The sequence below is a fragment of the Coregonus clupeaformis genome, chromosome 20, assembly GCF_020615455.1.
Source record: "Coregonus clupeaformis isolate EN_2021a chromosome 20, ASM2061545v1, whole genome shotgun sequence".
NCBI classification, from domain to species: domain Eukaryota; kingdom Metazoa; phylum Chordata; class Actinopteri; order Salmoniformes; family Salmonidae; genus Coregonus; species Coregonus clupeaformis.
Window position 1 is genome coordinate 30,620,876 of NC_059211.1, and position 22,638 is coordinate 30,643,513.

Genomic DNA, 22,638 nt, shown 5'->3' on the forward strand with positions numbered 1-22,638 from the left:
ATGGCAAGAAGGGTGAAGTACACATTTATTTTTTTAAAGTCTGAATTTTTGACTTTGATAAGGCGCTTTATCAAAAAGTACAAATCATTATATATTTTCTGATTATTTGGGTGCATTTACAAGAGGAGAAAAGGCACTAATTCACCCCAATACTTTTTACATAAAGTCAACATATCTTTGGCTTTTAGAAGGCCTCTGGAAGTCATACGTTTACATTTTATACACACACACACTACTGGTCAAATGTTTTAGAACACCTACTCATTCAAGGGTTTTTCTTAATTTTTTACTATTTTCTACATTGTAGTGAAAACATTAAAACTATGAAATAACACATATGGAATCATGTAGTAACCCAAAAAGTGTTCAACAAATCTATTTTATATTTGAGATTCTTCAAATAACCTCCATTTGCCTTGATGACAGCTTTGCACTCTTGGCATTCTCTCAACCAGCTTCATGAAGTCACCTGGAATGCATTTAAATTAACAGGTGTGCCTTCTTAAAAGTTAATTTGTGGAATCTCTTTCCTTCTTAATGCGTTTGAGCCAACCAGTTTTGTTGTGACAAGGTAGGGGAGGTATACAGAAGATAGCCCTATTTGGTAAAAGACCAAGTCCATATTATGGCAAGAACAGCTCAAATAAGCAAAGATAAATGACAGTCCATCATTACTTTAAGACATGAAGGTCAGTCAATACGGAATATTTCAAGAACGTTGAACGTTTCTTCAAGTGCAGTCACAAAATCCATCAAGCACCATGATGAAACTGGCTCTCATGAGGACCGCCACAGGAATGCAAAACCAGAGTTACCTCTGCTGCAGAAGATAAGTTCATTAGAGTTACCAGCCTCAGAAATTGCAGGCCAAATAAATGCTTCACGGAGTTCAAGTAACAGACACATCTCAACATCAACTGTTCAGAGGAGACTGTGTGAATCAGGCCTTCATGGTCAAATTGCTGCAAAGAAACCACTACTAAAGGCCACCAATAATAAGAAGAGACTTGCTTGGGCCAAGAAACACGAGCAATGGACATTAGACCGGTGGAAATTTGTCCGTTGGTCTGGAGTCCAAATTTGAGATTTTTGGTTCCAACCGCTGTGTCTTTGTGAGACGCGGTGTGGGTGAACGGATGATCTCTGCATGTGTACTTCCCATCGTAAAGCATGGAGGAGGAGGTGTTATGGTGTGGGGTTGCTTTGCTGGTGACACTCACTGTGATTTATTTAGAATTCAAGGCACACTTAACCAGCATGGCTACCACAGCATTCTGCAGCGATAAGCCATCCCATCTGGTTTGGGCTTAGTGGGACTATCATTTGTTTTTCAACAGGACAATGACCCAACACACCTTCAGGCTGTGTAAGGGCTATTTTACCAAGAAGGAGAGTGATGGAGTGCTGCATCAGATGACCTGGCCTCCACAATCCCCCCGAACCTCAACCCAATTGAGATGGTTTGGGATGAGTCGGACGGCAGAGTGAAGGAAAAGCAGCCAACAAGTGCTCAGCATATGTGGGAACTCCTTCAAGACTGTTGGAAAAGCATTCCAGGTGAAGCTGGTTGAGAGAATGCCAAGAGTGCGCAAAGCTCTCATCAAGGCAAAGGGTGGCTATTTGAAGAATCTCAAATATAAAATATATTTTGATTTGTTTAACACTTTTTTGGTTACTACATGATTCCATGTGTTATTTCACAGTTGTGATGTCTTCACTATTATTCTACAATGTTGAAAATAGTAAAAAAATAAAGAAAAACCCTTGAATGAGTAGGTGTTTTAAAACTGTTGACCGGTAGCGAATATACATATAGTATATCATAAGGCAATTTGGACAGTATAAGCAGTGAATAGAGATCCCATCCCTTTTAACTTACAGGCAAGTAGTACAATAGTTGTAAAACTCTCAATTTTGAGGTGTGGAATTACCCAGATGGTCCCTCCCCTCCTGTCAGCGGTAGAGGCTCATGCTGGTACTCTGGTACAGGTACATGTAGGCATCACAGAACAGACGCTTAGCCACGCCCTTCATGTCCCGAGGCACCTGATTGGCCATCTCAGCAGGTGACATGTCCAGGTACATGCCAACCTCTGGACATGCCTCCACCTGGGGAATGTTGAAGCCATCCCTCTCTCCTGAAACACAAACACACACAGAGAGACAGAGACAGAGACAGAGACAGAGACAGAGAGAGAGACAGAGAGACACACAGAGAGAGACAGAGAGACACACAGAGAGAGACAGAGAGACAGAGAGAGACACAGAAAGAGACAGAGAGAGAGACACACAGAGACAGAGAGAGAGAGACAGAGAAAGAGAGAGATAATGAGAGGGAGAGATAATGAGACAGAGAATGAGAGAGACAGAGAATTAGAGAGAGAATGAGAATGAGAGCGAGAGAATGAGAGGGAGAGCGAGAGCGAGACAGAGAGAGAGAGAGACAGAGAGAGAGAGAGACAGAGAGAGAGACAGAGAGAGAGAGAGAGAGATAGAGAGATCCAGAAAAGAGCCGTTAAATTCTATAACCACTTAAAAGGAAGCGATTCCCAAACCTTCCATAACAAAGCAATCACCTACAGAGAGATGAACTTGGAGAAGAGTCCCCTAAGTAAGCTGGTCCTGGGGCTCTGTTCACAAACACAAACAGACCCCACAGAGCCCCAGGACAACAACAACAACAAGATAATTACTTGACACATTGGAAATAATGAACAAAAAAACAGAGCAAACTCGAATGCTATTTGGCCCTAAACAGAGAGTACACAGTGGCAGAATACCTGACCACTGTGACTGACCCAAACTTAAGGAAAGCTTTGACTATGTACAGACTCAGTGAGCATAGCCTTGCTATTGAGAAGGGCCGCCGTAGGCAGACCTGGCTCTCAAAAGAGAAGACAGGCTATGAGCACACTGCCCACAAAATGAGGTGGAAACTGAGCTGCACTTCCTAACCTCCTGCCAAATGTATGACCATATTAGAGACACATATTTCCCTCAGATTACAGAGATCCACAAAGAATTAGAAAACAAACCCAATTTTGATAAACGTCCATATCTACTGGGTGAAAAAACACAGTGTGCCATCACAGCAGCAAGATTTGTGACCTGTTGCCACAAGAAAAGGGCAACCAGTGAAGAACAAACAACATTGCAAATAAAACCCATATTTCTGTTTATTTATTTTCCCATTTGTACTTTAACTATTTGCACATTGTTACAACACTGTATATATACATAATATGACATTTGAAATGTCTTTAGTCTTTAGGAACTTCTGAGTGTAATGTTTAATGTTAATATTTGTTTATTTCAGTTTTGTTTACTATCTACTTCACTTGCTTTGGCAATGTTAACATACGTTTCACATTTCAATAAAGCCCTTAAATTGAAAATTGAATTGAGAAAGAGAGAGAGAGAGACAGAGAGAGAGAGAGAGAGAGAGAGAGAGAGAGAGATAATGAGAGAGAGAATGCGACAGAGAATGAGAGAGAGACAGAGAAAACCCCAACCCACTGTTTGTGTCTGAAAACATTACTAGCTGTCAAATCCTTGCTTTCGCCATCCTTGTTTCCTCCATTCCTCTCAATGTGTATTGGAGGAAAGGATCCAAGGTGCTTCCTTCTGACCTCCAATGAGCTTTGAGAGGAATGGAGGAAAGAAGGACGGTTTTCAGCCACTGCATATTCCACACAACCTCACCCTGTCTGTCAGCCATGCTGTCAAAGAAGATCCAGTCTGTGCTGTTTGGTCCGTGTTTGATGAATGAGACATAGTGACTGGTCTCTATGCACAGCACTGCAAACAGCTCCAGTCTCTCTCTGGGTGGGGCAGGGGGTGGGGCTCGAAGGGCAGTGGGGACAGGGTAACCCTCAGGGAGCTGCAGGGGGGAGGGGCCGTGGGACAGCCGCTCGGGGTGAGAGTGCACCTGGAGAAGGAAACAGAGGAGTAATCACTAATCTTAATCAAATAAAGAGCAATTCATTGGGATGCAAAGTGATTTGTACATGATGATTCTGTGCACTCCGACTGCTATGTAGTACGATCTCATTCGCATATAATGACACACAGGTAACACACAACACTATGACAGGTACACACACACACAGAGTGGAGTGTGTCAGTGTGTCCTTACACCCTACCTGAGAGGAGCAGGTCCTGCAGAACACTTTAAATCCTGTCCTGCTGAAGACTGGGTCTCTGAAGCATTCCACACACTCCTCATTCGCCAGCTGGCCACACAACACACACTGCTGGGGACCTGAACACACACACCATGTCACATTACATCTCGCCAAACTGCACAAATATATGGTGTATCCTTGAGTGGCAATGTCTGTGTGTGTGTGTAACCTACCTTCAGAGAGGAGGTCAGTGATGTCCAGCTCCAGTGAAGGGATGATCTTCTGAAACATCTTGAACTTCTTCCCAAAGCGAGGCATCTGGAGGATCAGACAAGATGGCACCTAGAGAGGAGAGGAAGGGACATACAGTGACTACAGAACCACTGACTACAGTAGATTACCAATCTGGAGACAGTTGTATAGAATCTAGTATAGTCATAAAAACACATTTGTTCAGTTGTAGCAGAAGAATTACCAAACAGTGCCATCTACAGGAATTTCAGATAAATGACAGTGAGCACAGTGAACACAGTGAGCACATAGAGCACAGTGAACACAGTGAGCACATTGAGCACAGTGAACACAGTGAGCACATTGAGCACAGTGAACACAGTGAGCACAGTGAGCACAGTGAGCACACACTTACACCCCTACCTCTGCCATTTTGAGTGCTGCGTTGTGGAAGGAGTGTTCCAGTAGTTGTTGGACAGTAGGTAGAAGCAGGCTGTGGTTGTTATCAAGGAAAATTTGATAACAGTAACTCTCCTGGACCTTACCCCCAGCTGACCTGGAGACAAAAGGTAAAGTATTTTATATTTGTTTATTACCAGGTAAAGTCTGGTAATCAAGTATGTATTACATAGGTGTAGTGAAAAGCTACATTCCAATTAAAATAGAATATAGAATAGAGTAAGGTATTCTTACAGTTTGAGGAGAGGATCCAGACAGAAAATATGGTGCATGATGAGGGTAAGAAACTCCTCTGGATCTGAACAAGAACACAACCACACACAGTCACACTCAGTCCTTATTTACAGTTACAGTTATGACTGTCCTGTTAGAGAGGCTATAGCAGTAAGGCAGATGTTTGTTTACCTTTCTCCTCTGTGGTGAATGTGTGGCAGTAGCCAAGCTCCTGCAGCTGCTGACGAAGCTTCATAATGTGTCTCCCTTCCACAAAGCCTTTACTGCACATAGACAACAATACACACATGTATTAACACCCCCAAGCCTACAATCTCCTAAGCCTACACACACACAATGTCTGACCTGCGGAGGGGGTTGACGATGTCATGTAGCAGGGTACTCTGGATGGGGGCATCCCTCGGCTCTGTTGACTTAAACAGCAGGGAGTCCAACACTGAGGAACAGGAGAACAGACTGGAGAGAGTTAGAGAGAGAGGGGGAGAGAGAGAGAGAGAGAGAGAGAGAGAGAGAGAGAGAGAGAGAGAGAGAGAGAGAGAGAGAGAGAGAGAGAGAGAGAGAGAGAGAGAGAGAGAGAGAGAGAGAGAGAGAGAGAGAGAGAGAGAGAGAGAGAGAGAGGGAGGGAGAGAGAGATGAGAGAGTGAGTGAGTGTGTTTTATGGGTGCAGGGAGGAGCTGTCAGTGTGTCTATCTTTTAATTTCCTCTTTATAAACAATAGACATTGTCATCACCATCATCATCTTCATCATACTCACCTGAAGAGGGCAGAGTCCATGTAGCAGGAGTTTATATGGCCCTGGATCCCCTTCATTCGACCAATCAGCATCCTCTCGACCTGCTCAGAGGCGATGGGGGAGGAGGGGAGTGCCCCAGGGCTGCGGACCAGCTGTCTCTCTGAGGGAGTACAAAACACACACCATGTCAAAGAGTTGCAGTCTCACACACAGACCAGACCTGGGTTCAAATACTATCTGAAATCTTTCAAATACTTTGAGCGTTTGCTTGAGTCTGCCTGGAGTGCCTAATGGGCAGTTTTTGCAGTTGTAGGAATTTATTCATTAAGTCAGGCAAGCTCAAACAAAAAATGACTTGTTATGTGATCGGCTGTAATGGTCTTTGGTATGCTACAAGAGGCAGTTTCTTTGACCTTTAAGCACATTGGCGGATGCCCTCTCATTCTGATTGGCTGCTGCCCCCTGGAAGCGGGAGTCAGGCCGGCAGGATAGAAGCTTGACGAAGAGACCTTGTCTAGGAAGACAGCTGAAGAACCGATGGTCTTTAAATGTACCATCACTAACCCCAGTGTACCCATCCTCCTAGAGAGAGAGAGAGAAGTGGAGAGTAGTTGACCTTAGAGATAAAACAGAACAATTAATTGATCTCCAGCCCAAGATAGGTTCCATGCAGTACATAATGTGAACATTAGAGGCCAGTGTTGAGACAGTTTACCAGCTCCAGTCCAGCGTAGGTTCCTTTCTGCCCAGGCAGAGTGCCTATCCAGCGGATGGTTCCATAGCCAGGTCCTATAGCCAGAGTCACCTCCACCAGAGAGTCTACACCGAGCCCCAAGGGGTGAACCTCCGCCATAGGCATAATGACCTTATCCGTTTCCATAGGCTCAGGCTCTGTGGTCAACACAAAGACTCAAACAATGGCATCAAAAAATACATTTGCATGCAGTCTATTACAATTATGCACAGACAGACACAGACAGACACAGATAGACACAGACACACACACACCATATTGAAGCAGTTCCCCCTTGATGACGCTCTCCAGCGGTATGGTGATCTTCTCATCCCGGTCCTGCAATCACAGGAAACACACCTGTCACACCCCAAAAGCCAAATACTTCCCATGCTATAGGCCACATCTCACAGCTCTATCGTCCAATCATTCTGCACTCACAGTAGAGATGATGACTAAGGTCCTGTCCTCCTTCTTCTCCAGATCCATCACCATGCCATGGCGGATGTCCTCGTCCATGAAGAAGGTGACTCTGTCTCCGGTGGAGAGGGGCTGATGGTGGGCCTGTTGGGGGAACGGTTGCGGGGACGGCTGGTCTGCTGGAAAGGTCAGACACTTGGACACCACTTTGGGTTTGGAAACCACGGGTTTCACTCTGGAAAATGGAGCAAAAACCCCACAGTCTCTCTTGCAGGAGAATAGGGTTTTGGACAGATATGTCCCATCGCTCAGTCCCTTTCCTCTGTCTTCTCCCTGTGAGGAATTCAGAGGGCATGTGCATAACCCGGTAGATATTCTACATATCCATATCACATGGATAACACATTTCCAAAAGCATAATACACTTATGAACATACAAAATTGACAAAGGCTACCTGTAGTTCGATGCCAAAGAAGGTTCCTACGATGGGGTCTGGGTATTTTGGCTCTGTCATCCTTCCGACGTAGCGTACAATTCCACGCAGCCACTTCCCTTCCATCTCCACAGTGACAGGTGTATCCTTAGTTAAACCCAGGGCTGTATCCAAAGCATCCCTCTCTAAATACCACTTCAGTCTCTCTGAGTCCTGTCCTAGGGCTTCCAGCAGCTCTGCCTCCTTAGCGGTCACTGATTTTAGGTGGTTTACATTCAGGTCCTTGTCAAAACTGGAGCCCATTAAGATGACAGGCAATTCCTCCAGAGTTTCAGATCTGCTGAACCTTGACATGTACCTGCTCTCCTGGATGTAGCAGATGTGGCCATCATTGGTGTGCTTGATGGAAAACGCAGGTTTCTCAATGATGATGAAGTACATCTTCTCATCGCATGCGTCCATGGCTGATGCAGGGAAGAAATAGGGTTTGAATAGAGATGGTCATTGTCATAACATGTTTACTACAGTCATTAGAAACAAAATATACAAGGCATAGCATGTTACGCATGCTGTTACATACATAGATACAGCACACACACACACACACACTATCAGTCAAAAGTTTGGACACACCTACTCATTCAAGGGTTTTTCTTTATTTTTACATTGTAGAATAATAGTGAAGAGATCAAAACTATGTAATAACACATATGGAATCAAGTAGGAACCAAAAAAGTGTTAAACAAATCAAAATATATTTGAGATTTGAGATTCTTCAAATAGCCACCCTTTGCCTTGACAGCTTTGCACTCTTGGCATTCTCTCAACCAGCTTCATGAGGTCACCTGGAATGGATTTTAATTAACAGGTGTGCCTTCTTAAAAGTTAATTTGTGGAATTTCTTTCCTTCTTAATGCGTTTCAGCCAATCAGTTGGGTTGTGACAAGGTAGGGGGGTATACAGAAGATAGCCCTATCTGGTAAAAGACCAAGTCCATATTACGGCAAGAACAGCTCAAATAAGCAAAGAGAAACGACAGTCCATCATTACTTTAATCAAATCAAATTGTATTGGCCACATGCGCCGAATACAACAGGTGCAGACATTACAGTGAAATGCTTACTTACAGCCCTTAACCAACAGTGCATTTATTTTTTAATAAAAATGTAAAATAAAACAACAACAAAAAAGTGTTGAGAAAAAAAGAGCAGAAGTAAAATAAAATAACAGTAGGGAGGCTAGTTCAGAGTACCGGTGCAGAGTCAATGTGCGGGGGCACCGGCTAGTTGAGGTAGTTGAAGTAATATGTACATGTGGGTAGAGTTAAAGTGACTATGCATAAATAATTAACAGAGTAGCAGCAGCGTAAAAAGATGGCGTGGGGGGGCATCAGGAAGTCCAGGATCCAGTTGCAGAGGGAGGTGTTTAGTCCCAGGATCCTTAGCTTAGTGATGAGCTTTGAGGGCACTATGGTGTTGAATGCTGAGCTGTAGTCAATGAATAGCATTCTCACGTAGGTGTTCCTCTTGTCCAGGTGGGAAAGGGCAGTGTGGAGTGCAATAGAGATTGCATCATCTGTGGATCTGTTGGGGCAGTATGCAAATTGGAGTGGGTCTAGGGTTTCTGGGATAATGGTGTTGATGTGAGCCATGACCAGCCTTTCAAAGCACTTCATGGCTACAGACGTCAGTGCTACGGGTCGGTAGTCATTTAGGCAGGTTATCTTAGAGTCCTTGGGCACGGGGACTATGGTGGTCTGCTTGAAACATGTTGGCATTACAGACTCAGTCAGGGACATGTTGAAAATGTCAGTGAAGACACTTGCCAGTTGGTCAGCACATGCTCGGAGTACACGTCCTGGTAATCCGTCTGGCCCTGCGGCCTTGTGAATGTTGACCTGCTTAAAAGTCTTACTCACATCGGCTTCGGAGAGCGTGATCACATAGTCATCCGGAACAGCTGGTGCTCTCATGCATGCTTCAGTGTTGCTTGCCTCGAAGCGAGCAAAGAAGTGGTTTAGCTCGTCTGGAAGTCTTGTGTCACTGGGCAGCTCGCGGCTGTGCTTCCCTTTGTAGTCTGTAATAGTTTTCAAGCCCTGCCACATCCGACGAGCGTGGACATAGTGGGCCATATGTGTTATTTCATAGTGTTGATGTCTTCACTATTATTCTACAACGTAGAAAATAGTGAAAATAAAGAAAAACCCTTGAATGAGTAGGCTTGTCCAAACTTTTGACTGGTACTGTACATACAGTTGAAGTCGGAAGTTTACATACACCTTAGCCAAATACATTTAAACTAAGTTTTTCACAATTCCTGACATTTAATCCTAGTAAAAATTCCCTGTCTTAGGTCAGTTAGGTTGACCACTTTATTTTAAGAATGTGAAATGTCAGAATAATAGTAGAGAAAATGATATATTTCAGCTTTTATTTATTTTATCACATTCCCAGTGGGTCAGAAGTTTACATGCACTCAAATAGTATTTGGTAGCATTGCCTTTAAATTGTTTAAGTTGGGTCAAACGTTTCGGGTAGCCTTCCACAAGCTTCCCACAATAAGTTGGGTGAATTTTGGCCCATTCCTCCTGACAGAGCTGGTGTAACTGAGTCAGGTTTGTAGGCCTCTTTGCTCGCACACGCTTTTTCAGTTCTGCCCACAAATTTTGTATAGGATTGAGGTCAGGGCTTTGTGATGGCCACTCCAATACCTTGACTTTGTTGTTCTTAAGCCATTTTTCTAGAACTTTGGAAGTATGCTTGGGGTCATTGTCCATTTGGAAGACCCATTTGCGACCAAGCTTTAACTTCCTGACTGATGTCTTGAGATGTTGCTTCAATATATCCACATAATTTTCCTTCCTCATGATGACATCTATTTTGTGAAGTGCACCAGTCCCTCCTGCAGCAAAGCATCCCCACAGCATGATGCTGCCACCCCCGTGCTTCACGGTTGGGATGGTGTTCTTCGGCTTGCAAGCCTCCCCATTTTTCCTCCAAACATAATGATGTCATTATGGCCAAACAGTTCTATTTTTGTTTCATCAGACCAGAGGACATTTCTCCAAAAAGTCTGATCTTTGTCCCCATGTGCAGTTGCAAACCGTAGTCTGGCTTTTTTATGGCGGTTTTGGAGCAGTGGCTTCTTCCTTGCAGAGCGGCCTTTCAGGTTATGTCGATATAGGACACGTTTTACTGTGGATATAGATACTTTTGTACTGGTTTCCTCCAGCATCTTCACAAGGTCCTTTGCTGTTGTTCTGGGATTGATTTGCACTTTTCGCACCAAAGTACGTTAATCTCTAGGAGACAGAACGCGTCTCCTTCCTGAGCGGTATGACAGCTGCGTGGTCCCATGGTGTTTATACTTGCGTACTATTGTTTGTACAGATGAACGTGGTACCTTCAGGGGTTTGGAAATTGCTCCCAAGGATGAACCAGACTTGTGGGGGACTACCATTTTTTTTCTGAGGTCTTGGCTGATTTCTTTTGATTTTCCCATTATGTCAAGCAAAGAGGCAGTGAGTTTGAAGGTAGGCCTTGAAATACATCCACATGTACACCTCCAATTGACTGAAATGATGTAAATTAGCCTATCAGAAGCTTCTAAAGCCATGACATCATTTTCTGGAATTTTCCAAGCTGTTTAAAAGCACAGTCAACTTAGTGTATGTAAACTTCTGACCCACTGGAATTGTGATACAGTGAATTATAAGTGAAATAATCTGTCTGTAAACAATTGTTGGATGCACTTGTGTCATGCACAAAGTAGATGTCCTAACCGATTTGCCAAAACTATAGTTTGTTAACATGAAATTTGTGGAGTGGTTGAAAAACGAGTTTTAATGACTCCAACCTAAGTGTATGTAAACTTCCGACTTCAACTGTATATACACACATACAGTGCATTCGGAAAGTATTCAGACCCTTTCCCTTTTTCCACATTTTGTTACATTACAGCCTTATTCTAAAATTGATTAAATAAAATGTTTTCCTCATCAATCTACACACAATACCCCATAATGACAAAGGGTAGCTGTGGGAGGCCAGCTCCCACAGCCCAGTCCAAACTCTTCTTTGTCCTGGCACCCCAATGGTGGAACCAGCATCCCCCTGAACCTAGGACAGCAGAGTCCCTGCCCATCTTCCAAACACATCTGAAACCCTACCTCTTCAAAGAGTATCTTAAATAATCCCAAAGCACCCCCCCCTTGTACCCCCTCCCCCCACCCCAAGAAAAACATTTGATAAATGCCTTTCGTGAACTAACACTCACACTTGACTTTTTTCCCCCTTACTAGCTCTGACTTTGCTGATAGCTACTTTATTGAGGAACAATTTACTTACTATGACTGTAATATATGGTTGTCCCACCTAGCTATCTTAAGATGAATGCACTAACTGTAATTTGCTCTGGATAGGAGTGTCTGCTAAATGACTAAAATATTCATGTAAAATGTCACAGACATAATGGCACAGATGCAATGTTGAGATCTATACATCTACAGTGCATTCGGAAAGTATTCAGACCCCTTGACTTTTTCCACATTTTGTTACATTACAGCTTTATTCTATAATGGATCAAATTATTTTTTCCCCTCATCAATCCACACACAATACCCCATAATGACGAAGTGAAAACAGGTTTTTAGACATTTTTGCAAATGTATGAAAAATAAAAAACAGAAATTCCTTATTTACATAAGAATTCAGACCCTTTGCTATGAGACTCAAAATGTAGCTCAGGTGCATCCTGTTTCCATTGATCATCCTTGAGATGTTTCTACAACTTGATTGGAGTCCACCTGTGGTAAATTCAATTGATTGGACATGATTTGGAAAGGCACACACCTGTTTATATAAGGTCCCACAGTGCATGTCAGAGCAAAAACAAAGCCATGAGGTCGAAGGAATTGTCCGTAGAGCTCCGAGACAGGATTGTGTTGAGGTACAGATCTGGGGAAGGGTACCAAAAAATGCCTGCAGCATTGAAGGTCCCCAACAACACAGTGGCCTCCATCATTCTTAAATGGAATAAGTTTGGAACCACTAAGACTCTTCCTAGAGCTGTCCGCCCAGCCAAACTGAGCAAATCAGGGGAGAAGAGCCTTGGTCAGGAACCCGATGGTCACTCTGACAGTGCTCCCATCTCTGTGGGAGAAGCTTCCAGAAGGTCAACCATCTCTGCAGCACTCCACCAATCAGGCCTTTATGGTAGAGTGACCAGACGGAAGCCACTCAGTAAAAGGTACATGACAGCCTGCTTGGAGTTTGCCAAAAGGCCCTTAAAGGACTCTCAGACCATGAGAAACAAGATTCTCTGGTCTGATGAAACCAAGATTGAACTCTTTGGCCTGAATGCCAATCTTCACATCTGGAGGAAACCTGGCACCATCCCTACTGTGAAGCATGGTGGTGGCACCATCATGCTGTGGGGATGTTTTTCAGTGGCAGGGACTGGGAGACTAGTCCGGATCGAGGGAAAGATGAATAGAGCAAAGTACAGAGAGATCCTTGATGAAAATCTGCTCCAGAGCGCTCAGGACCTCAGACTGGGGCGACTGTTCACCTTCCAACAGGACAACGACTCTAAGCACACAGCCAAGACAACGCAGGAGTGGCTTCGGGACGAGTCTCTGAATGTCCTTGAGTGGCCCAGCCAGAGCCAGGATTTGAACCTGATCGAACATCTCTGGATAGACTTGAAAATAGCTGTGCAGCGACGCTACCCATCCAATCTGACAGAGCTTGAGAGGATCTGCAGAGAAGAATGAGAGAAACTCCCCAAATACAGGTGTGCCAAGCTTGTAGCGTCATACCCAAGAAGACTCAAGGCTGTAATCGCTGCCAAAGGTGCTTCATTGTAAATAAGAATGTGTTCTTAACTGACTTGCCTAGTTAAATAAAGGTTAAATTAAAAAAAATAACAAAGTACTGAGTAAAGGGTCTGAACACTTATGTAAATGTGATATTTCCGTTTTTGTATTTTATAAATTTGCAAACATTTCTAAAAACATGTTTTTGCTTCCGTTATTATGGGGTATTGTGTGCAGATTGATGAGGGGGGACACTATTTAATCCATTTTAGAATAAGGCTGTAACGTAACAAAATGTGGAAAAAGTCAAGGGGTCTGAATACTTTCCGAATGAACTGTACATGTATACACATACGTAAACTTACTCAAAACCCCAAAAGTCCCTTATAACACCAGCATTAGACCACACGTAGAAAGTGAAAGCCAGCTGGCAACTGCTACTACCAAGCAAAGTGCAAACCAACTTCGATTGCAGCTATTTTTTCCCCCATTGCATTGAGCAATAGCTATCAGCCCATTTACTACTAGCTGTATGTTCATAAAACCCCAGTCATATGCTGTAACTATATATAAAATGTTAGTCTGTATTGTTTACCTTATAAGTTGTAATGTAAATGTTCTTACGACAGTAGGTAAGATTTGATCGGTATCTAGCTAGCGAGTCACTTCACTTCCCCTTTCGTTTCACTGGTATGTCGTCATTTGCCCCGTTCAAAATAACTGGGAATCATCACGTCAGTGATATTCAGGTCCGAAAGTCAAAGCTCTAGAAAGAGGCCCGAGTTCCGAGTTTGAATTCCAAGTTGGATGACCGTTCAAATCGAATTTTCCCAGTCGGAGAACGTTTTTTCCGAGTTCCCAGTTGTTTGAACTAGGCACCAGTTCCGAGTTCCCAGTTGATATGAACGCCGAAATACACATTTACCGCGGCGCTGTATGATGACGATGTGAGCTTCGGACGTAAACATGGAGAGAGACGCGCTGAAAAGGCAAATTGATCTGTTGCAAAGTAAGTTGGTGGTTTACAGTACAGTTAACATTACTGATGTATTATATTTAATAACTATCTAATAGTGAACTATTACATTTGAGAGTTGTTACGATTGCTGTGTTGGCTTTGCGAACCAACACGTTCTCTGTTTATGCCTAGCTAGCTGGCTATCGCTAGCAGGCGCAGGTTGCTAGCTATAGTCTAGTCTCTACAAATGGACGATAGAACGTAGAGGCTAGCTAGATGTACGCCTTTCAACTTTAATGTACCACTTTTGCCAGCTACATCTTAACATCTTTCTGTCATCTAACAGGTCTCATCAACAACCATAAGAGTGTCCATGGGGATGCCCCTTCTACTTCTGGCCAGCAGTGGCACTCAGCGAGGCCACCGCCACGAGGCAGGGGTCACAGCTCAGCTTTCACCTCCACATTCCCCTCCCAGGGTGGGCCTTACCCCCCTCAGTCCTCGGGACACTGGAGGAAGACCTACTCCCTTAATAACAAGACCAACTCAGCCCAGCAGAGTAGACCTACTATACAGACTGCCAAGCCCTCTTTAGAGGAGCCCTTAGTTTCTGCAGAACCCAACTCCTCTACTGGCTTGCTGTCCCTTAATGCTACAGTCACCTCACAGCCCAGCCACAGCAGTAAGGACCCGGCTAGAGGAGAGAAGCATGGAACAAAATGTGCTACATCTAGGGATCTAACAGGACCAGGTCCAAGGGGCCAGCAATATGCACTCACAGGGGGAGTGAGAAGAACTGTGACTGGGACAGGCAGTGGATCCACAGCTATAAAGTTAGAGACTGAGTCAGACAGAGCGAGGACAGGACCTGGGGGTGAGGCTGGGCTGGGACTCTCTGGGCTAACAGGGCCTGCACCTCCAGACGACCAGCAGAGAGAGACTAAACATGAGGTTCAGCCCACCACTGAAGGGAAGGGCATGGGGCCTGTGATAGCCACTTCCCCTGGAGAAAATAATACAGAATTGACAAGTGTCCCTGTCTCAGACAAACCTACTGCCACCAGGGTCCAGAGCACTGCTCAGCAGCATATCAGACCTCATCTCTCTGAGAAAACCAACACAGGAGGTACACACACTGTCATTCCTAGAGATGCGAACCCACCTCCTCTACTTCTTCCACCCCCTCTCTCTGCCCCCCCTAGTGCCCTACCAAGACCCCCACTAAGCCCCAGGTCCAAGCCCACACCAGCCCAGCCCCAGACAACCTCTTCTCCCCAGAGACACTCCAAGTTCACCTGGGTGAACAGCCATCAGCCAGGAGGAGCTGGGCCCAGCCAGGCCAGAACAGAGGCCCAGCCCTCAGACAAATTCATTACCCCTTCCCCCATCCCAGTCTCCCATCCCGCGGTCCCCAGTGGTGCCTCACCCTCACCCATCCCCAGTAGAAGAGCCTCTGCCCCCATCAAGAAGTTTCCCCGTAGGCTCAGTTTATCCACCGCAGTCCCTAAGACCTCCAAGTACACCTGGGTGTCATCTTCTGCAGGGGGCCAGGCCAGGCTGTCCCGGAAGGCCCTCTCACCCAAAGCCCTGGCTCTGCCCCAGAGAGATCAAGAGAAGGGAGAGGGGGTAGCCAAGAAACCCAAATCCCCAAATCTTTTAGCCAAGCAGCGTAAGGCAGCAGGGGCCTCCTCCTCCACCACCCTCAGTAGTCGCTACCGCTGGAAGGCAGGGTCTGGAGGAGGGGGGCAGACTGGGACAGGGGGAGGGATAGGGGTCCGACGTGGGTCTGTGTTTCGCTGGACCTCGGAGAAAGAGAACGGGGCCAAGGGGGTGTCCAGTGTCCCTCTATCTGAAACTCAACGCACTATAGTGCCCGCCTCCTCCCCTGGAGGGTTCAAACTCAGGAGCAGGATGAAGATTATCAGGAGGTCGGCTAGCAGGTGAGAAAGAGGATTAAGGGAAGCCAGAGATGTCTTTACTTGTCTCATACCTATTCTCTTACGTCTAGTAATGCATGCTGGAATGTCTCTCTTTATCCTGATTTTGTATCTGTGAACATGTAATATTGCCTTTGGCCAGAGGGTGGAAGCAAATCTATATTTTGTTTCTGAATGTTTAGACACACTCCTCGCTCTCTCTCACACACACACACACACACACACACACACACACACTCTGTCCTGTGTGTTACAGTGAGTCTGGATCAGAACGGAGGTCCAGCCCAGCAGACATTACCCTGAACAGCCGCTACTCTCTCCGCCGGCGGACACACACTCCCGTTAGAACACACACACCGGTCCGGACACACAACCCGGTCCGATCACACACCCCAGTGAGGACACACACCCTGGTCTGGAGCCCGGGGGGTGTGAAGAGGACCCTGTCCCGTGAACTGGTCTCGTTCGGCAGACACAAGCTACGACGTCTCTCCCCCAGCCCCTCCAGGACAGGTAGGCACTTTATTTAACATTTATTTAAACAGGCAAGATAAATAAGATCTTACTAATTACAATGACGTCCTGGTAAACACTAGGGAATATAGGGGTGAACATAATCCATCATATTAGGCCATGAAGTGAACTGACCAGAAAAACAACTCTGACCCTTGTTACATCAACTGTACCTCTAAAATAAATGGAGGAATTAATGGAGTTTCTATCTATTTTAAACTTAAGACACTGTCAGATTTCCACTATTACTGACAGTGATAGTAAATCATATAGAGGTCCTGTTAGATAAATAGATTGTTTATTATTATTTTCCTTCTGCTCAGGACTCAGGAGGTCTAGCTAATTAATTCAGCTAGTTGTGAGTGGTGTTGTCTCTGTTAGCTGTGATGAATTAACTTAATGAATACAGTGCCCTCCACTATTATTGGCACCCCTGTTTAAGATGTGGTCGAGGACTTCCAAAAATTCTCATTTTTTTTTAAACAACATAGAACCCAAATGCAAAAAAAGAGAAAAATCCAACCTTTTATTTAAGTAAATTACTTTGGTGGTTAAAAAAAAATCACACATTTAGAAAAAAAATTACTTGAAATCATGTGTCCCACAATTATTGGCACCCCTAACAATTCCGCTGAAAATTTTAATTGATTTTTTTAAAAATATATTTTTCTGTAGTTGCTAAAGTTGGTCAGGGTATCTAGGAACTTTAATTAGTAATTCATGACTTCCTGTTTCCCTGGGGTATAAATATGACGTGACACAGAGGCCTAATTCTCTTACCCATTTGTCAACATGGCAAAGACAAGAGAACACACCATTCAAGTAAGGCAGATTTGTGTCGACCTTCATAAGTCAGGCAATGGCTACAAAAAAATAGCCACTCGCCTTAACTTGCCCGTATCTACAGTCAGAGGAATCATTAAGAAGTTTAAAACAACTGGAACAGTGACAAACAAGGCTGGAAGAGGTCCCAAGTTTATCTTGCCACAACGCACAGTGAGGAGGATGGTAAGAGAAGTAAAAAAAAGTCCTACGCTCACTGTCACAGAATTGCATCAAAGAGTGGCATCTTGGGGTCACAAAGTCTCCAAAACAACCATCAGACGCTCTCTACATGCCAACAAGCTGTTTGGGAGGCATGCAAGGAAAAAGCCTTTTCTCACTAACACTCACAAACGTAAACGTCTGGAGTTTGCTAAGCGGTTACTGGGACTTCAACTGGGATCGTGTGCTTTGGTCAGATGAGACTAAGATTGAGCTTTTTGGCAACAAACACTCTAAGTGGGTCTGGCGTAAAACAAAAGATGAGTATGCCGAAAAGCACCTCATGCCCACCGTGAAGTATGGTAGAGGATCTGTGATGCTGTGGGCCTGTTTCTCTTCCAAAGGCCCTGGGAACCTTGTTAGGGTGCATGGCATTATGAACGCTTTGAACTACCAGGACATTTTAAATAAAAACCTGATGGCCTCTGCCAGAAAGCTGAAGATGGGTCGTCATTGGGTCTTTCAGCAGGATAATGATCCAAAACATGTGGCAAAATCTACACAAAAATGGTTCAGCAGTCACAAACTCAAGGTCCTCCCATTGCCATCTCAGTCCCCAGACCTCAACCCAATCGAAAACCTGTGGGGCGAGCTAAAGAGGAGAGTGCATAAGAGAGGACCCAGGACACTGGATGATCTAGAAAGATTGTGCAAAGAAGAATGGTCAAAGATCCCTCTCTCTGTGTTCTCCAATCTTGTGAAATGTTATAGGAGGAGATTAAGTGCTGTCTTGTTGGCAAAAGGGGGTTGTACAAAGTATTAACATCAGGGGTGCCAATAATTGTGGGACACATGATTTCAAGTTTTTTTTTAAATGTGTGATTATTTTTTTTTACACCAAAGTAATGTACTTAAATAAAAGGTTGGATTTTTCTCTTTTTTTGCATTTGGGTTCTATGTTGTTTAAAAAAAAATGAGAATTTTTTGAAGTCCTCGACCACATCTTAAACAGGGGTGCCAATAATTGTGGAGGGCACTGTATATCCCTCTGTGGAGAATTACATCACATGGACAGGAGTACTGTGGATTGAATCTATCAAATAGCTCTATGGTTTAGTGACTCATTTTAGGACACTGTTGGACATTTGCCCTTTGCCAGTGCTTTGAATGGGCCGATGTGCTGATGTTATTCCACACTGTCCCCTCTCTCCAATAGGGGGCAGCATTCCTCTCTATGAGAGGCCTATGGAGCGCTGCTGTGATTGTGTGTGTGTAGGGGGTAGGGAGGGGGGAGTAATTGATTGCCCAATTGAGCTGTGATAGTGGGTAATTTGCAGTGGGTGTAGGTGGGGAAGAGGCTGCTGCTATCAAGTCCTGGCACCACCACCACTCTCCTCTCCCCCCAGCCAGCCCACTAGATAAAAAGCAGCTAATGCGTAATTATCCTTTTGCAAATTGGATTGTTTTAACGAACTAGAGAATATAGGCCTAACCTGATGGAACGCAATCCGTGTTTTTACAACCCTCTGCCCCTCCTCTCTTCCTTCCATCCCTCCATTCTCAGCATCCCTCTCATGCCCATCTCAGTGTAATCGCCACCAGTCAATGGAGTTGAGCAGACATTAAAAAAGCCATCACTATTAACATTAGGCTTTATTCATCCTGATGGCTGGCTGTCTGGCACTCTCTCCATAGCTCTCACTCTCCGTTTCTCTCTCCTTTCTCTCTCTTCGTTCACCCTCCTCTCCCTCTCCCCCTCTCACACAAATTATCTGTCCTCAATTGGTTTCCTGCTGTCTAATTCTTCTCTTGTCTCGTTCTGTCTCTGACCCCCCCGTCTCTCTCTCTCCCTCCATCCAGTCATTCTTTCTCCTAGTTCTGTGCTTTATCATCCTCTGTAAGTGTAGAGATGTAGCTGGCTTGAAGCAGGACTTATGTTGTTTGTTTCTGAGTGATGGAGTGAGAGGGGGAGGGAAGGAGAAATTGAGGAAAGAAAGGATGTTGAGATAGAAGATGGAACGAGGGAGAGAGATGGAAAGTAGCCGTCTGTGCTGCAGATAAGAGCCGCTAATAAAGAGCAAATTGAATTACTAATGATGGGGACCATTCTTACAGTACTGATGACCACACACACACTGTTATTTTTCCTTAATTTCCTCTTCAATGAGTTCTCGCTCTTTCTCGGCGGTAGTGCAGGTGTTTATTTGGCTGCCCGGTTATCTGCAGTTTAATTTAAAGAGGGCATAAACCTAAGTGAGCAGTTAAGGCTGTAATGAATCCTGAGGGGGGTGTGTGTGAGCCCAGATAACATAATAAAGCAGATAAACGACAGGAACGGACAGAACACAGAGAGGAGTAGAGCGGAGGAGTGCTGAGCCGTGCGGGTTCAGGCCCTATGTGACGGCTCTCTGAAAGCAGAGGATCTCTCTCCTCGTCCTCTCTCTCCCTCCCTCATCTCTATTTCAGCCTCTCTCCATCTGTCTCTGTTGGTCTCTTTGTGTCTGTTTATCTTTGTCTCTGTGTAATATAGTGTAGGTGTAGCCTATTATAATCACATTGTTTTCTCTGTTTCTCTGAATCTTAAAGGGAAACTACAGAATGTAGATGCATGTAATTTCTAAAATACACTGGTATGGTGCTGGAGATGATGAATATGAGGTTGAAAAGTGGTGGATTTCTCCTTTAACATACAAGTGTAGGATCTTAATTTGATCACCCTGTTGTTGCAGGAAATGTCCTGTACAGCAGGAAATGTAAACTTGCAGTGTATTCGAGGTTTAAAAAGGCTTCTAAAGTTTAATTTCCGCTGTCCCCGACAAAAAAAAAAAATCTGGGTCGACCTAGCGCCGTCTGTTCTTTCTCTCAATCGATTGGTCAAAATGTTAAAACTTGTATTTTTCCCTATATAGACACACCCTATGGGTTTTTAATAAAATCAACTACAGTGGGGGAAAAAAGTATTTAGTCAGCCACCAATTGTGCAAGTTCTCCCACTTAAAAAGATGAGAGAGGCCTGTAATTTTCATCATAGGTACACGTCAACTATGACAGACAAATTGAGAGAGAAAAATCCAGAAAATCACATTGTAGGATTTTTTATGAATTTATTTGCAAATTATGGTGGAAAATAAGTATTTGGTCACCTACAAACAAGCAAGATTTCTGGCTCTCACAGACCTGTAACTTCTTCTTTAAGAGGCTCCTCTGTCCACCACTCGTTACCTGTATTAATGGCACCTGTTTGAACTTGTTATCAGTATAAAAGACACCTGTCCACAACCTCAAACCGTCACACTCCAAACTCCACTATGGCCAAGACCAAAGAGCTGTCAAAGGACACCAGAAACAAAATTGTAGGCCTGCACCAGGCTGGGAAGACTGAATCTGCAATAGGTAAGCAGCTTGGTTTGAAGAAATCAACTGTGGGAGCAATTATTAGGAAATGGAAGACATACAAGACCACTGATAATCTCCCTCGATCTGGGGCTCCACGCAAGATCTCACCCCGTGGGGTCAAAATGATCACAAGAACGGTGAGCAAAAATCCCAGAACCACACGGGGGGGACCTAGTGAATGACCTGCAGAGAGCTGGGACCAAAGTAACAAAGCCTACCATCAGTAACACACTACGCCCCTGCTTAAACCAGTACATGTCCAGGCCTGTCTGAAGTTTGCTAGAGTGCATTTGGATGATCCAGAAGAGGATTGGGAGAATGTCATATGGTCAGATGAAACCAAAATAGAACTTTTTGGTAAAAACTCAACTCGTCGTGTTTGGAGGACGAAGAATGCTGAGTTGCATCCAAAGAACACCATACCTACTGTGAAGCATGGGGGTGGAAACATCATGCTTTGGGGCTGTTTTTCTGCAAAGGGACCAGAACGACTGATCCGTGTAAAGGAAAGAATGAATGGGGCCCTGTATCTTGTGAAGACTTACAGAAAACATTTGACCTGTGTCATTGCCAACAAAGTGTATATAACAAAGTATTGAGAAACTTTTGTTATTGACCAAATACTTATTTTCCACCATAATTTGCAAATAAATTCATAAAAAATTCTACAATGTGATTTTCTGGATTCTCCTTTTGTCTGTCATAGTTGATGTGTACCTATGATGAAAATTACAGGCCTCATCTTTATTAAGTGGGAGAACTTGCACAATTGGTGGCTGACTAAATACTTTTTTTCCCCACTGTATATGTAGGCTACTGAGCTTGTCTGATGCTTTAAGCACACAGTGATTAAATAATTAAGACACACAAATAACTTGAGGGGGTCAGAGATCAAGATAGCCTAACCAGAAGAAGAAAAACCTGTTCCCAACCCTCCTCCTCCAGCTGCTGCTGGCCTTCGCAGATTCTGCCATGAAGCTCCTGAAGTTGCCGGCAGGTAATAGGCTACACCAGGTGTTGGCAACCTTTTCCATTTGGAGTGCCAATTTATCTTACCATTTCTACCCATCTGCTTGCCTATTACCATATGCACATTTTCGTGGAACAGTTTAATTTCATTTAGAATAAAGTCTTCGTATCTCAAAATCATTATCATGTGGTTAATCAAAATTCTAAAAGTAACTTCTAAATACATATCCTATAAATCACATTGGCTACGCATGGCCTGTCTGCAAGGACCATAAAACATTGTATCAACTATTAACTTGGGTCTGGCCTGAAGCTGGCGCTAGCAAAATTGCAACATTGTATAAACTATTCTGGGCCCTCATAGTTTCCCGCGCCAGTGAGCTCCTGACAGACATACAGTGGGGAAAAAAAGTATTTAGTCAGCCACCAATTGTGCAAGTTCTCCCACTTAAAAAGATGAGAGAGGCCTGTAATTTTCATCATAGGTACACGTCAACTATGACAGACAAATTGAGAATTTTTTTTCCAGAAAATCACATTGTAGGATTTTTAATGAATTTATTTACAAATTATGGTGGAAAATAAGTATTTGGTCACCTAAAAACAAGCAAGATTTCTGGCTCTCACAGACCTGTAACTTCTTCTTTAAGAGGCTCCTCTGTCCACCACTCGTTACCTGTATTAATGGCACCTGTTT

General features: G+C 44.1%; 2 protein-coding genes across 2 annotated transcripts in view; one reads left to right on the forward strand and one right to left on the reverse strand.

Moving 5' to 3' along the window:
- Window positions 1-1,731: 1,731 nt before the first annotated feature.
- cyldl (cylindromatosis (turban tumor syndrome), like) lies at window positions 1,732-13,984 on the reverse strand. The gene is made up of 15 exons (XM_041838593.2): window positions 13,780-13,984; window positions 7,391-7,833; window positions 6,957-7,268; window positions 6,791-6,854; window positions 6,498-6,673; window positions 6,196-6,364; window positions 5,804-5,942; window positions 5,394-5,504; window positions 5,220-5,311; window positions 5,049-5,112; window positions 4,779-4,911; window positions 4,358-4,466; window positions 4,143-4,261; window positions 3,703-3,928; window positions 1,732-2,138 (listed from the first exon to the last, which is right to left on the reverse strand). The coding sequence occupies exons 2-15, from the start codon at window positions 7,829-7,831 to the stop codon at window positions 1,954-1,956; spliced, it is 2,340 nt and encodes a 779-aa protein (XP_041694527.2). The 5' UTR covers window positions 7,832-7,833; window positions 13,780-13,984; the 3' UTR covers window positions 1,732-1,953.
- An 86-nt stretch (window positions 13,985-14,070) lies between these two features.
- Window positions 14,071-22,638, forward strand: part of zc3h3 (zinc finger CCCH-type containing 3) — an 89,483-nt gene continuing 80,915 nt past the window's right edge. The window contains exons 1-3 of the mRNA XM_041840169.2: window positions 14,071-14,193; window positions 14,489-16,082; window positions 16,336-16,592. Of these exons, the coding sequence (XP_041696103.2) occupies window positions 14,151-14,193; window positions 14,489-16,082; window positions 16,336-16,592 (1,894 nt within the window). The 5' untranslated portion in view covers window positions 14,071-14,150. The remainder of the gene's footprint in view (window positions 14,194-14,488; window positions 16,083-16,335; window positions 16,593-22,638) is intronic.

Excerpts from the sequence above, each read along its gene's own strand:
- cyldl (XM_041838593.2), bottom strand. The coding sequence starts at position 7,831 with ATGGACGCATGCGATGAGAAGATGTACTTCATCATCATTGAGAAACCT. Across the intron at positions 3,929-4,142 it reads GCAGGACCTGCTCCTCTCAG|GTGCACTCTCACCCCGAGCG; the intron begins GTAGGGTGTAAG and ends TTCCTTCTCCAG. Across the intron at positions 2,139-3,702 it reads CAGCATGGCTGACAGACAGG|GAGAGAGGGATGGCTTCAAC; the intron begins GTGAGGTTGTGT and ends TTTGTGTTTCAG.